The 16,855-nt window shown below is 35.6% G+C and overlaps 1 protein-coding gene across 4 annotated transcripts in view; it reads right to left on the bottom strand.

Moving 5' to 3' along the window:
- The window catches only part of CBLB (Cbl proto-oncogene B), a 222,869-nt gene that overhangs the window by 102,215 nt on the left and 103,799 nt on the right, over positions 1-16,855 (bottom strand). For all 4 annotated transcript variants that reach the window (XM_059392040.1, XM_059392041.1, XM_059392042.1 and 1 more), the window contains exons 5-6: positions 11,152-11,308; positions 1,917-2,038 (exon numbers count right to left, since the gene is read on the bottom strand). In XM_059392040.1, the coding sequence (XP_059248023.1) occupies positions 1,917-2,038; positions 11,152-11,308 (279 nt within the window). The remainder of the gene's footprint in view (positions 1-1,916; positions 2,039-11,151; positions 11,309-16,855) is intronic.

The raw sequence follows: 16,855 nt of genomic DNA, 5'->3' as shown, positions 1-16,855 counted from the left end.
GACATAGGTTATCAGCCTTCCAATTGCTGGAACCCTTAATCAGAATCACAGATGAAATAATTCCACACAGACTTCTCGTTCTAAACTGGATCCCCCCAAAAAGCAAAACCTGAGAAACTCCTATGTCCTTGCAACAGGTCTTACTATTTTCTGTAGTATGAAGCTAAAGAAGAAGAAACACTTTCCAAGAGGAAGAAACCATTAAACAGGTATTCTGCAAAACGAGTATTTATCAAAATCATTTGATCTGTTCACTGAGTTTTCTTAAACTTTGCATTTTAAATACCACATCACACTTTAAATGATTTACCACAGACTGACCATTTCATCTTTGCCAAAAACTTAGTAGAATAAACTGTTACAGGCCAAATTGGGAAGAAAAGGCAGGCATCCTTTTGAGGGCACTGTTCTTTTATTAAAGGAACTATTCCCAATGTGATGAGGCCTGGCTTTTGCTCCCAACAGTGTTCTCTCCCAACATTATTTATCTCCATAATCTTGAACAAGAAAACACAAAAGTGACTCAGTTTATTAATTTCACAAATAATTTCTGCATTAAATTTGTATGATGTATAATTCCAAACATAGCACATCATTCAAATCTGACTCCAAAAACAAGAAGATACTTTGATCCCAATCTACAGAGCAAAAATTATGGAAAAATCTGGTTATGAGAGATCCCTGACCAAAACAGAATGACTCATCTAAGCCACTGTCAGCATCTCAATGAGAACCAACTCCCCTTAATCTAAACAGAAGTCTTCAAGAGGAGCCAAACTGTTCTCTGTACCCACTACCTTCTCGTTATATATCATATAAATTCTTAAAAATAAAAAAGATGGAAATATTTTTCATGGCAGAGAAAAAGGAATCAACAGTATTGTCTTGTACTAGAAACTACTTTGTTAAAGGACAAATACCATTTGCACAACAAATGAGATAAAAATGGCATTAGCAGAAAAACATAACCCTAAAAAACAACCAAATGCATTCCTATAAAGAAAGTGCTCCTATATGGAAATCAGAGTACTTGCGGATGTTGGGATGGCATCTCCTACTAAACTATCACTGTATGAGGAGGACAGGTGTCCACCATCACTGCCGCCGTACGCAGCACACTGCTTGCCACAGCACAAATGCCTACTATGTAATGCATTTCTAAATGGCACATGGGGAAAATGCATGAATGAGGAAAGAAACGGATTTTCTGATCCCAGATCTGTCATTGATAAGGTATGATATCTCAGCCAAAGCCACATGGGCTGACCAAACAGCCAACCTCTGAATTTCACCTAGTTTCATCATTTGGGAAATAAAACATAAATTCTGAAGCTACAAAGAATGACAAGGTACTACAGAAGAAATTCTTTAAGACAAGAAATTGGTTGGATTGTAACAATGGGCTTATATATGTTTATATACTTATGTGTGCTCAACATACATATATGTAAACTTAAAGGTACTTATATTTGTTTATATTGTATGTAATTATAAGTGTTTATCATAGAACCAAATTGAAGATCTTGAAAAATACCCTAAAGTACTGAACATGAAACTGATTTATTTTGTCTTCAGCAAAATATTCAAGTATTCCAATATACACATACAATTTTATACACAAACACAGGTGTCATCAAACAGACAATATCCTCTACCAATATGAAAATCAGAGCTCTGAGACTTAATGAATTTCTAAGTTTATCAAATTACGTGGCACCATATCCTCCTTAACTTCATGAACACAGAGTTTCAGTATAAGTATAATGAATGGATTAAAAGGATTCAATTAAGAATGTGGTCTATTAGCATTTTCTTCCCTCTGCCCCCATGGGTGTTACTGATTTACTTAAAAATGAACAAGAGAGGACTTTTCCTCATTAGAGATACTACATAATATTGCTGCTGAAAAGTCTTACCTTCCAGGTTTGGTGCTATACTTCTGCAGTCGTGCTTTAACTTCATCATATGTGAGAAATGCCATGTAACCCGGATGTGTGACAGCTAAGAAATTCCAATTCCGTAAAATAGAGCCCCAAGGCTAAAAATGTGAATAAATGAAAATATATTATCTAGATAACATCAACCACCAATTATACCCCAACACATCATTTAATATAGTTACTGAAATCTCCTAGATATTTTTAAAGTGAATATGAGCTTCGGTAGCTTAGGTCAACCTTTACCATCTAACAGCAAACATGCAATACCTTGCTCTCTTTTTAGAGAAATATTAGGCAGAAAACAGGACAGAATACAGAGAACAAAAAGAAAAACTACATACTTTCGTCACAAATTCTATTCCCAACACAGCATTTGTGGTAATTCTGAAACATAAAACACATCACTTTTCTGTTCAAAACCCTCTAACTTCAAGTAAAAGCCAAAGTCCTTACAAATGGTCTAAAAAGACTACAGGGTTGATGCCCAGTTCCCTTTCCTCCCCATCTGTTGTGACATCTCTACTTTCTGCCTCTTCTCCAGGCACCCTGGCTTCTTTGTAGTGGTACTCCCCTGCCCCAGAGTCTTTATATTTGCTGATGCCTCTACCAGAATTCTTCCTCCAATGACCTAAGTGATTGCTCTCCAGTGTTGCTTCCTCAGTGAAGCCTTCTCAGACCACTCTATTGCAAACTGTTAGCTCTCATCACATTCCTGATCTCCTGTAGTCTGTTTTGTTCGCCTCTGTACCTTTAAGGTATCTAATTTTATAGAACAAGAAGCTATACCAGGAATGTAAGTGATTTGGCACCCGGTCACACATTAACCAGAAGCTACATGAGAATAAGGAACGTGTCTGTCTTGCTCACCAAAGGGATACCAGCACTGAAGCAGTCTCAGAATACAGTGATCAGGGAGGTATAATTGTTGAAAAGCTCCTCTAACTAGTAACTTGTTTAAAGGGCCTTGGCTCCCAACCTACCATTCTTTCCATGATAACATACTACTGGGCTCACATTTGGTTAATTCTTGCACAATCACAGAAGGTTTATGATTTAGTAGTGAGTACGTTAAAGATCTTACACAGAAATACACAAATGAACACACATAGAGTTTGCACCATTCTTTTAGGTGCTCAGTTACCCCTCCAGTTACCAGGGCAAGAGAAAAAAAGGCAGTCAGTGATAGACAGTTTTGCTTGAGGATGTGCATGAATCATCTTGACCATAAGGCTGAAGCTACATTTATTCCAAGGACGTAGCAGCATCCTCTATCTGATGTGCCAGATTATTAACTCATATCTTCTATAGAAAAGAAGAAAAAAGGTATTTGATGTTGCCAAGTGAGCGTTACTTAAGTAGTCATCCTAGATATGATCATTGGTAGAGGGCTCTTGCTTTTGTTTGCTTTGAGACTTATTCCTCATTATTGTTAAACAAGTTTCAGATTCACAAGGCAGAATTCTTCAAGGATTATATCTCTTGAGATGAGGATAACAAAGGAAGGAAAGATTTAGTAATGAAGAGTTCCTTAACCTTTTCTGACATAACAAGAAAAACCTTCAGGGTATTCCTCCGGCATGCTAAAATATCTAATTGGGCAAAAAGGAGCTCTGGAGGACACTATTATGAGAGGTTGTGTCCAAGTATTTAGTGGTGGTGGTGGGGGACGTGTTTCTAATTTTCATCTAAAATCATGACTAAAAATTACATAAACAATACTTGGAATATCAGTATATGTTTTTTTTTTTTTTTTAATGAGAAATAACTGCTAGTAGAGGCGATGGGTTTTGTTTTGTTTTGTTCTACTTCCCCATCTACAAAGAACAAGGATGGAGAGAATATAAAATATTTGGTTCACTTCTATGAAGTCTACAAAAACTAATGGAAGAGTTGTTTAAAAAAATGCTGAACTTTACAGAGAACCAAAGTGCAGATTGGAATACAACTGAAAAACAAAAGAAAGAAACTGTAGTTCTGAGCCAACTGCTACAGTATTAAGCAACCATTTCTTGGTACATAATCCAGAGGGCTAGCTTCTAACTACAAAAGTATTTGTGTAATAGAAAGAGTCTGTGTCCTGTTTTTCCAGTGAATGCAACCCACATTCAGAAACAGATGGTAGTTACGTGTTGTTGTTAGTTTTGTTTTTGTTTTTGTTTTTGTTTTTTTAGTTTTGTTTTGCTTAAAGAATTTTGCCAACTAATGGCTTGAAGAAGGCAAAATCAAATGCTTTGGAGAATAAGAATATTTTTGCAATTTGTTTTTAGATTAAAGGAAATGTTTTCACACCCACTAAAACAAAATTATTTAGAGATTCTTAAATGACTACAGAAATTGAGTGAATTGAGGAAGCTATTCCATTCTTCCAGAATACTACTATTTTCAAGAATAGCCCTTTACTGACTTATAACTTCTGTTTAAAGAGGGGTCTGGGCTGGTCTGTCCAGATCCACTCTCTCATTCCTTGCTGTAACAGATGACTTTCCTCTTCTTCTTTTGCTCCCTATTCCATAGTCACAAATACATTCCCCCAAATCACATATTCCTTATGCCACCACCCCTCAGATCTCTTGCCCCATTTCTCAGCAACCCAATCTTTTCTAGTAGTGGGGAAATGGAAGGAGAAGGGGAGCAACAGTCCCAGGGAGAGGGAAGAGAGAAGCAAAATCCCCCCATTTCCATTCCAGGATTTTAGCACCTGCCAGTTCCAGCATCTCTGAACTATCTGGAGAGGAAAAAGAGAAGATTAAAGGCAGAAGAAAGAGGAAATGAGGGAGGTAGCCACTGCAAGACTGTTCCAATGACTTCCCAACATTTGTTCAAGTTCTGGCAGAATGTGAGGATAAGGGAAGCAAGGAAAAGAACGTAACTAGCAACCAGCTTTATGGTCTTTTCTTCCCTTCTTTCATTTCCCAGACAATTCTCAACTTCATCTCCTAGTGCCCAGCGATGAGTTCTTCCAACCCTTCTGCTATGTGAGATTCCAATCTTGAGCGTTGTACCTCACACTTTCAGAGCCCATTCTGCTAAATACCCCACTACCACCAACTTAGAGGGGTTAGAATTCACTGCTAATGAACCATCACCACTGTGACGGCAGAGGAACATATGTTCATCCAGTTACAGTACTCATAAAATATTTTTCATATAGGATACATAATTATAACTTAAGAAAACCTACTACTCAATTTTTAAAGTTGTATAAAAATAAAATTTCAGTAAAAGTTAATACATTTACTTTTCTATGCATGGAACTAATTTTAAGGTACATGTATGATTAGTTAAAAAATCTGAATAATGAAACCAAAAGAAGTGAAGAATCACAGAGGCGTAATGGAGCTAACGAGAGTTCTTCATTTACTTCCACAATTATATCCTTTAAAAGAGGGAAAAAAATGAAAAAAAAAAAATAGAAGAGACTAGGCATATTTGGTCTACAGGTATTTTTTGGTTTTGTTATTTAAAATTTCTCAAACTCAATACCCCAAAACAAATAAGTCAAAAAATGGGCAGAAGACATGAACAGATACTTCCCCAAAGAAGACAGATGAATGGCTCACAGACACATGAAAAAATGTTCATCATCATTAGCCATCAGGGAAATTCAAATTAAAACCACATTGTGATACCACCTTACACCGGTTAGAGTAAGAAAAATTGACAAGGCAAGAAACAAATGTTGGAGAGGCGTGGAGAAAGGAGAACCCTCTTATACTATTGGTGGGAATGCAAGCTGGTGCAGCCACTTTGGAAAACAGTGTGGAGGTTCCTCAAAAAGTTAAAAATTGAGCTACCCTCTACCTTACTATAGAGTAGTACAGTAATTGTACTACTGGGTATTTACCCCAAAGATACAGATGTAGTGAAGAGAAGGGCCACATGCACCCCAATGTTTATAGCAGCAGTGTCCACAATAGCCAAAGTGTGGAAAGAGCCAAAATGCCCTTCAACAGACAAATGGATAAAGATGTGGTCCATATACACAATGGAATATTACTCAGCCATCAGAAAGGATGAATAGCCAACTATTATATCAACATGGAAGGGACTGGAGGAAATTATGCTAAGTGAAATAGGTCAAGCAGAGAAAGACAATTATCATATGGTTTCACTTATTTGTGGTAAATAAGGAATAGCATGGAGGACATTATGAGAAGGAAGGGAAAAATGAGGGGGGGGGATCGGGGGGGAGATGAACTATGAGAGAACTATGGACTCTGGGAATCAAACTGAGGGTTTCAGAGGGGAGGTGGATAGGAGGATGGGTGATATAATGATGATTTAAGTATCTGGTGATGGGTATTAAGGAGAGCACATATTGCAAGGAGCACTGGGTGTTACACACACAAAATGAATCATAGAACACCACATCAAAAACTAATCATGTACTGTAGGGGGACTCACATAACATAACAAAAATAAATTAAAAAAATTTTTTTTCACGGTAACTCTACTTAAAATGATTCGTTTCCTCTCATCTCAGGAAACATAAATAAGCACACATAACTTAGAGTATTAAGAATACCTGCACTGTTTTTAAGTGAAACAGCTTATAAGAAAATATGTGCACATATTAAATAATAGTTGGGGTAAGTGTTTAACAACATTAAGGTGCCCTCATAACTTTCACACATAACCTAGGCATTCTAGCATTTAAAAAGTCATCCAGGCTCCCCATAAAAACACACTCTTCCTAGAATGAACAGTTAGGTTTAAGGCAGGAAAATAATTTTTTTCCTCTTCTTTCACAATGGAAAGAAACAAAACTTCTACTACTTCAAATGTCTTTGTGTTATGTGAAATGAACTATTTGTAAAATTATCAAAAACCTTTAAAGAATGGAAAGGTTCTGTTATAAAATGGTATTATAAAATACCATAAAAATAGTATTGGCTAACATAATCATTTTATAAAATGTATCATTAAAATCATTGCGAAAAGTAAGCTAATGGCGTACACTGGCATACCTCGTTTTATTGTGCTTTGCTTTACTGCATTTCACAGATACTTTGTTGTTGTTGTTGTTTTTCAAACTGAAGGTCTGTGGTAACCCTACACTGAGCAATTCTATCATGCACCATTTTCCAATAGCCTTTGTTCACTCCAAGTCCCTGACATTATTTTGGTAATTTTTTTAAAAGATTTATTTGTTTATTTGAGAGAGAGAGAGAGAAAGAGCAAGTAGGGGGAGGGGCAGTGGGAGAGGGAGAGAGAATCTCAAGCAGACTCCCCACTGAGCACAGAGCCTGAGTCACAGGGCTTGATATCAGGACCCTGAGATCATGACCTGAGCCAAAGTCAAGAGTCAGACATTTAACTGACTGAGCCACCCCTGCATCCCATATTTGGTGATCCTTAAAATATTTCAGATATTTAAATCATCATTATATCTGTTGTAGCAATCTGTGATCTTTAATGTTGCTACTATAAATTTTCAGGGATATCACAAACTGCACCCACATAAGATGTTAAAGGTAACCCAGAATGTGTGTTCTGACTGCTCCACTGACCAGCCGTTCCCCCATCTCTCTCCTTTTCCTCGGGCTCTCTATTCCCTGAAACACAACAATACTGAAATTAGGCCTATTAATAACCCTATGATGTCCTCTACATGTTCAAGTGAAAGAAAGTCCTCACACTTAGCTTCCTTTAAATCAAAAACTAGAAATGATTCAGCTGAATGAGGAAGGCAGCTGAAAGACAACAGAGACTGAGAGCTAGGCCTCCTGCACCAAATAGCCAAATTGTGAAAGCAAAGAAGAAGTTCTTGAAGGAAACGAAAAGTGTTAGGCCAAGGAGCACACAAATGATAAGAAAGCAAAACAGCCTTATTGCTGATACAGAGAAAGTTTCACTGGTCTGGAGAGCAGACCAGACCAGCCATAACCTTCCCTTAAATGAAAGCCTAATCTAGAGCAATGCCCTAACTCCTTAATTCTAGGAAGGCTGAGAAGGTCAGGAAACTGCGGAAGAAAAGTATGAAGCCTGCGGAGGTTGGCTTATGAGGTTTAAGGAAAGAGGCCATCTCCGTAACATAAAAGTGCCAGGTGAAGCAACAGGTGCTGATTGATGTAGAAGCTGCAGCAAGTTATCCAGAAGATCTGGCTATAACCACTAATGAAGGTGGCTACCTTAAACAAGAGATTTGCAGTGGAGATCAAATGGTCTTCTGTTGGAAGAAGATGACACCTAGGACTTTCATAGCTAGGGAGGAAAAGTCAGTTCCTGGCTTCAAAGCTTCAAAGGACAGGTTGACTCTTGTTAGGGGCTAATACAGCTGGTTACTTAAGTTGAAGTCCATGCTCATTTACCATTCTGAAAATTCTAGGGCCCAAGATTTATGCTGTATCTACTCTGCCTGTGCTCTAGAAATGGAACTACAGAGCCTGGATGACAACACGCCTGATTACAAACTGGTTTACTGAAGAGTTTCAGCCTACTTTTTAAATGTACTTCTCCAGGCAAAAGCTCCCCTTCAAAAATATCAGTGCTTGTTGTTGATGCACAGTCATCCAAGGGCTTCGATGAGATGTACAATGAGATTAATTATTTTCATTCCTGTCAACACAACAGCCCATGGATCAAGGATTAATTTCACCTTTCAAGTCTTTTTATTTTTTTTAAAGATTTTTTTTTTTTATTTGAAAGAGAGAGAAAGAATATGAGAGGAGTAGAGGGAGAGAGTCCTTGAAGCAGACTCCCCACTGAGTGTGGAGCCTGATGCAGGGCTCCATCTCATGACCCATGAGATCATGACCTGGACTGAAAGCAAGAGCTGAATGCTCAACCACTGGGCCACCCAGGCACCCTCAAGTCTTATTACTAAAAAGATACATTTTGTAAGGCTATAGCTTCCTTAGATAGTGATTCTGGGCAAAGTTAACTGAAAACTTTCTGGAAAGGATTCACTACTCTAGATCCCATTAAAAATATCTGTGATTCATGGAAAGAGGTCAAAATACCAATATTCACAGGAGTTTGAAAGAGGTTGATTCCAGCTCTCATGGATGACTTTGAGGGGGTTAAGGCTTCTGTGGAGGAAGTAACTGTAGATGTGGTAGAAACAGCAAGAGAACTAGAATTAGAAGCGGAGCCTGAAGATGATACTGAATTACGGCAATCTCATGATAACAACCTTAACGGCTGAGGAACTGCTCCTTAGGAATGGGTGAAGAAAATAGTTTCTGGACAGAGAAGCTACCCCTGGTGAAGATGCTGTGAAAACTGTTGAAATGAAAATAAAAGATTCAGAATATTAGTTGATAAAGCAGCATCAGGGTTTAAGAGGATTGACTCCAATATTGAAAGTTCTACTGCGGGTCAAATGCTTGCGAACAATATCACGTGCTACAGAAAAGTTGTTGGTGAAAGAAGAACAATCAGCGCAGCAAACTTCATTGTTGTCTTATTTTAAGAAATGGCTGCTACCACTCCAGCCTTCACTACCCTGAACAGTTAGCAGTCAGCAACACTGAGGCAAAGACTCTGCACCAGCAAAAAGATTACAACTCATTGAAAGCTTGGGTGATAAGATTTTTTTTAGCAATGAAGTATTTTTAAATTAAGGTGTATACATTGCTTTTTAAGGACATGATACTATTACACGTGTAATAGGCTACAGTATAGTGTAAATGTTAACTTTTAGATACACTAGAAAACCAAAAGAAAAAAAATTCTGACTTGCTCTTGCTTTATTGTGATATTCACTTTATTGCACTGGTCCGGAACTGAATGACCCTGCAGCATCTTCTAGATATGCCTATATATACCAAGGGAATAATCATGAAACTAGTGTAAACTGAAAATATGCAAAAGCACAATTTCTGCAATCATTAATCTAGTTTCTTATCCTATACACCCAGGTAGAATTATGATCTTAAAGTTGTAATAAAACAAAATGTATTCTATAAGTATTGTTGACAAGAGTTAATTTGCCTTCTGTTAACAGGTCCTTTCATAAATTAAAAGTTAATCCCCCACAATTTGATTTTCTTACATAAATCAGTCACCAGATCCTTGCAAACTCATGCCAAGGAGAATCATAAATCAGAGAAGGGAAATTCTTATAACATGGGAAACATGAAAACCAATATTATACTCCAACATTTGTTGAAAGCATGTTTCAAACAGAATAAATCTTACTATAGACTAAAACAATAAAAAAATTGCATCAGAATACAAGCAAGTCTGTTTTCTGATCAATTTACCTCACTTAATATAGAATTACTACAATCATAAAGATTTTAAGTGGAATTCTTTCATTGTGTGACTACTTGAATTGAATGTCATAGATGATATACAATTTAGTGGCAGAGTCAAATTCAAGACACAAATTTCAAGTCTTCATGTCTAATTCCATGAAGATCTACAAAAGAATAAAATGATAGCATCCAGCTTTCATCATTCGATTACACTTGCTTCTGAAAAGCTATGTGAAGAAACTTATAAAGGACAGATTAAAAAATAAAAACAACAGGACTAGAAGGTTAATGTCACCGTCATGCATATTAGTGAAGAAACAAGAAAAGAAAAGAAAAACAAAAACAAAGCCTAAATTTTCCAAAAGAGGAATTTGTTAAATCAATGACATACTATTTTGATGGACTATTATGTAGCAAATGAAAATTAATAATTTTATTAATGAAAAAGATTTACTGACATGAAAAAATGTTTATAACATATGATTGAATGAACAATATAAGTTGTAAAACAGTATACACCATTGGAATCTCCTATAGAGAACCTGATAAATTTACTATTTATTGCCAAGTTTACTATTTCCTTTTTCACCAAATGAATGCAGGAGACAAAGGGTTCGAGAAGTTAGGATACAACCTCAGCAAATGCCCACCTGTAAAATTTGCATTCTGTTAGTCACTGGGCTAAAAAAGACAAATTAAAATGAAAAACTAAATAGGAAATTCAGAAACCAAGCTCTTCTGCCTGAATCTTCTCAAAGCTAAGAAGCAATCATCAGCCTCATAGCACTTGGTCCTTCGAACTTAAGCCTTCAACATACAGCAGTGACCAAAAAGTTACATCAGTGACTTCAAAATTAGAGACTACTGAAAATGACATGATTTCTCATATGTTTAAGTCTGTGAGAGAGCTGTACATACACACGTACACACAAATGGACCGATGCACCTCACATGCACACACAGGGAGGGAGATCAGGACGGAGGAAAGGATGAAGACATAGGAAGCTTACCTGAAAAAGCCTGGTAAAAATATCAAATTCAAAAACTGAAATGTAATCATTACAAGTTAGATCAATTGTTGATTTCAGAGCCATTGCTTCCAGGCCAGAGCTAATCTGATGAACCTCATGAAGGCACTGTCTGAATACTTTCCATGGTACAATAGTTCTGTGCAAGGAAAAGAAAAATAAAGGAAAAAAAAAAAGGAATTGAATCAAGTGTCATTTAAGACTAGCTTTCACTGAAAAGCACAGTTCAATCATAACATTAATATAATCAATTGCATTTGTACTAAAAGACAAATAGTTGACAAAAAAGACTAATAGGTGTTCATAATTTAGAACACCGGTAATGAGTTTTGCTAATTGGCTTATTTTCCATTTGCTAAGAATGGGACAAAAATCTAAGTCAATTTCTCGCTCAAACAATCCTTGGCTATCAAGATATTTCCAAAAATACATTCAAAAGAAGTGATGAGGTCAAAGTTCTGTGTGTCTGACCTCTTGTGTACATAAGATCATTTGACTTTAAATCAAGTTAAATTATTCCCCTCTTTATTTCTTTAAAATAACTCTAAGACTATGGGTACGTACAATAGTAGGAATTCTTTATTCATGGCACAAAAGAGTAATCCACCATTTTGAGAAAGCTCAGGTGGAAAGTCAGGAGGGCATTTTAGCCATTACCCGCCTTGTATTCTGCAGAAAAAAGAGTGCATTATCTAACCTTTTGTATTAATACAAAGGGAAATTTTAAATTGTTTAACCGACCACACTGGCTAGCATATAGAAACATATTTATTCAAAACTTTTTACTTTTCTCAAATATCATGCAGCAAAATTTTTATTAAGTAACATTTACATAGTTTAAAAATTTAGAAGAGGAAAAAAAATGATATGCAAGGAAGTCTCCCAGTCTGTCCTCCACCTGGCCAGTTTCTGACACTCACCACCTCCTCACCCACCATGAAAATAAGTAATACTCATTATTCCTCCCTTAGTTCATTTTCCTCCTTTTGGAATGTTAAATGCCTACTCCTGAATAGGTGAAAGAAAGAAATCATTCACGTTTTTAAAATTTTAAGCTGCTCTTTTCACAACAGGACATCATAAGAGCTATACATACCCTCCTATAAGATTATAAATATTTAAGCCTTAGGTTTTTCTTTATTAGTATCTCTTAAGAAGTAAAAGACTCAGGCAGAATGGAGTACTCCGGCCCTATGCTATACTAATCCTCCCAGTGAAGCACTGCCATAAGGGTACAATTACATATTCATTCAGTAATTATCTACTGCAGTGGTTGTCAAACTTGAGCATTCATAGGGATCACTGAAGGGCTTGTTAAGACAGAAATTGCTGGTCCGCAACCCAGGATATTCTAACTTACTATGACTGAGGTGGGGGGAGAACTTCAAGTTCTAATAAGTTCCCAAGTGATGCTGACACTGCTGGCTGATCTGGGGGCAACACTTTGAGAGTCACTGATCTCATAATTGCTAAGGCACTGTGGGTAAATACAATTATGAAAATACACGATACCATCTGTCCTTGAAAAAGATACACACAGGGTAGAAATAAGACGTGTAATACTTAAAAAAAAAAAATACCTGGGGTGGGGTGGGGTGGGATATACGAGGAAGTACTGGAGGAATTCAGGGAAGGAGTGATCTACGGCAAGACGAATAAATGAATGGTGGGGCAGGCTGACGATACTATGCTACTTTATAAGAAGGTGTAGGTTTGATATACCACTAAAAGAAAGAAAAATATGAGGCTGAATACATCAAAAGGCTTTCCTCTATGTATGAAAAAAACAGGAAACCACAGAGAACTGAAGAGACACACCACATCAGACACCATTTAGAAGAAACACATGTCAGGCTCTGATTAAGGTTAACAAAATGCTGCTGTTTTAAGAAAACAAGAAAAACTTCTTATGATAATGTTAGAAGGCTAATTGATTTATGGCAAAGTGAAAATATGCAATTGTGTCCAGTTTCATTACAGTTACCACGAAAGTAATGCTTAAGCAGCACATTTTTCTTTTCCAAATTAAGGTTCAAATATTCAATGCATAAAAGGGACATGAACTATAATATTCAAATTTTTTAAAAAATTATACAAAAACTACTGATTTAAGAATGTTATATATTTTATTTTTGTATGCACATGTTAAGAGAAACCTGTCTTGCATATGAAGAATAAAAAGTACATCAAATGGATAGACGCCTTTGATATGTTATCATAACAAAGTTATCTTCATCCCAATATATAAGGCACTTGCAGATCATAACTCTTTTCAATACCCAATGATTTCCCAGAACAAATTGTTAAAAAATGTATGAACTTCTAAAATTGTAGTCTAACATACCACTTTGGAACAATAATTAACAAAGGAGCAAGCCACATTTCCCTAGTACTTGTGTAAATGACACTTGTTCACAGTTCACTTGTGATAAAGGCCCAAACAAGCTTAATTAAGGGTTTTAACAGGGATTAAGAAGAAAGGGCATTATCTGGTTAACTAACTACATATACAATTTGTGCAACAGATACTTTTTCTTTATCAGCTGAGCCACCCACCATAGAAAATGGTGGGAAGGAAGAGGGTTTCATGAGTGAAGAACAGAAATGGTGTGCAATGACTTCTTAAAAAAAAGGAAAACAACAACAACAACAACAACCAGGTTCTAAAACTGTTGCTAAGGAGCTAACCTTTCCAAAGAGGATTTCAAGATTTCAGGTTGCTACCTTCTTCCCTGATGTGTGTGTGTGTGGGGGTGGGGGGGGTGAGGGAGAGGATAGCTTTTCACACCTTTAATTAAGCTATAGCAATAGAGAGTAGTAGTTTCTATTCTCTTTCCCTAGAGATGAAGTCAGAGAAAATATTAATGAAAATTGTTTCACAAATACATACAAACTTCATTGTGCTGGCAAAGAACTGGGAATAGAAACGAGGAAGAAAAAGAAAAGGAATAGAACATAAAAGCTTCAAGCTCTCACCAATCCAAAAATACTTTAATAGGTCCTTTTTGCCACTTACAATCACTTTAATTACAAGTTGAATTAATTTTAAAATCTACTAAAAGTACAAGTAGTTGTTAATCCACAAAGAATGGAATACAAGGCCAATGGTTAGCTAGACACTTAAAATAGTAATGATTTCAGGATTTTTAAACTTCCAGTAGGAATAAGAGCCGCCATTTATTGATGTCATTTTTATTGATTGATTGGTTGATTATCTACTCTTTCCGCCAATCACCAGATGCTATTATAATATCTATTACTGGAGTTCGTCACAATAATAGCATGAGGCAGATAATATATTTATTTTCACGATACAGATGGGAAAACCGAAGCCTAAGGAGGTTAAATAATTTGCCAAAGACTGACTATATATGTTCAGGCATTTTTGTAAGTTCAGAACAGAAATATAAATAAAGTCACAATCTAATTAAGTGTAAAGTCTTGGAAATAAGTCGTGTTGTGCCATGTGCAAAAGTTATTATAGAAAACGATGGATGTGCCTTAGAAACCCCATGAGATGTAGCTCCTTAAGAACAGGAATTGTATCTTATTCACCTTTACCCAAAACAAACAAGGTGTGCAACTAAGATTTGTATAACTAAATTAAACGGTGTCTAGGGAAAGCAAGGGAGTGTTACATGGAGGAGAGCCCAGTATTTGTGCTCCACCTGCTTTCTCTACTGCACAGAAATCTTTTGAGGACTGAAAGAGTAACAGTCTGTTCTTATCATGTCAGGAGAGATAAGAACTTAATACATTATTTTATTGTTAGATGAGAAGTCTTGGTCTGTTTACCAAGAAAATAAGAGTAACTTTATTTATTGTCTTGAAAACAGAGTGTCCTTTCAGATAAAAACAGATACACGGAAACAAAACTGAAAATGTGTCAGTAGGTCAGCAACTGACATGTCACTCAAATCTTCCAGGCTTTTCTCCTCTTCCACAAAAGTAGAAGAGTGTATTGGGTATTCCAATTTGAAAATCTTGCAGTTTAATAAAATAGAAGGAATGCAAGACAAAAATTGTTAGGAGATTATCACCAAAAAAAAAAAAAAAAAAATCTCAACAAAGGCTAGTTTTTGAAAAGTCATATACTTCTGGTGTGAGTGAGAATTTATACAGAATTTCTAAAAAGCAATTTGGCAACAAGTTTCAAAAGCCTATATTTTTTGACCCTGAAAGCCTATTTCTAGGGATTTTACCTCACAAAATTATGTCAAAAATAAATAAATAAACACACAGCAGCACATATATCCACCCATAAGTCTCTTCAATACAGTGTTGTTCATAACAGTAAAAAATTAAAAACAAATGTGCTCAATGGTAATAATAAGACATACTATATTCAAAGATTATAATATTTTAACAGCAATTCACAGTTGTACAAAAGAATATTGTCATGGAAAAGTGTCCATGACATTCTTAAATGGGAATAGCATTTTTGAAATTGTATGTCCTGTATGATCCAATGCTAAAAACTATCTAAAATGTCCGGAGAGATCAATACACATTTTAACTGATAAGAACTGATCATGGTGGGAGTTGAAGTGATTATTTTATTTTTCTCTACAGCCAGAAGTTTGTTAGAAATAATGACATAAAAGACATGCTACAACTGTTTTAAAATATATTTCATAATCATAAGAAGAATCAAAAACAAAAATTATAACAGTATTTGCCTTGGACATGATTTTATATGAAAGAAATACAAAAGAATTTACATATTGAACTATGAGAAGAAATAAGAGAATTCAACATAGTTTCAGAATATAAAACTAATATAAAATCAGTTGATCTCTATAAATAAGCAATGCATCATTAGAAAATAAAACTTAAAAATACTTGATTTTTACAACAGCATCTGAAAATATTAAAAAAACAGGAATGAAGTTAACAAAAGATGAGCAACGCCAAGAGATAAACACAAATACACACACAATCAGAGATATAAAAGACACAAAGGGATAGAACACTTTAATGGACTGACAGATTCAATATTCTAAAGATATCAATAATCCCCAAACTCACTCTCAGATTTAATATAACCGCAATCAAAAATTCTAGGAGATCTATTTGTAGTAGGAAATGGTAGGCTGATTCTAAACCTTATAGGGAGACGTCAAAAGCCAAGAATAATGAAGCCCGTCTTCAATAAAAACAACACTGACAAACTCATACTCTGTATTAATTAAGACAGTGTGATAACTACACAAGAATAAACAAATAGATGGAACAAAACAATAATTTTAGAAAGAAATACAACCATATTTGGAAATTGGATATTGCAGATAAGATTTAAATAAAATTTAACGGCAGTGGGGAATGAGGTTTTCAATAAATGCTGCTGGGTCAAATGGATGTACATACGGAAGAAACTGAATCTTGACTCTTCCCTAATACTATATAAAAGTTTTATTTTAGATTATTGTTTTATCTTTGATATTTAGGTCTAAGGTTAAAGGGTTTTTTTTTTTTTTTTTAGTAGAAACTAGAGAATATCTTTAATACTTTAGAGCAAGCAAAAAATTTAAACAGGACCCAAAATGCTCAAAGGATAAAGAAAAAGAGAAATTAAAACCTGCATTCATGAAGAGAGATCACTAACAAAGGGGAAAAGGAAACACACATTGGGAGAAACATATAATTGACAAAAGAGTCCTATCTAAATATTAATAATAACTACTCA

This window comes from Mustela nigripes, chromosome 2 (genome assembly GCF_022355385.1).
Source record: "Mustela nigripes isolate SB6536 chromosome 2, MUSNIG.SB6536, whole genome shotgun sequence".
Taxonomy (NCBI): Eukaryota; Metazoa; Chordata; class Mammalia; order Carnivora; family Mustelidae; genus Mustela; species Mustela nigripes.
The sequence above is the reverse complement of the archived record's forward strand: the minus strand, read 5'-3'. Positions and strand labels throughout refer to the sequence as shown.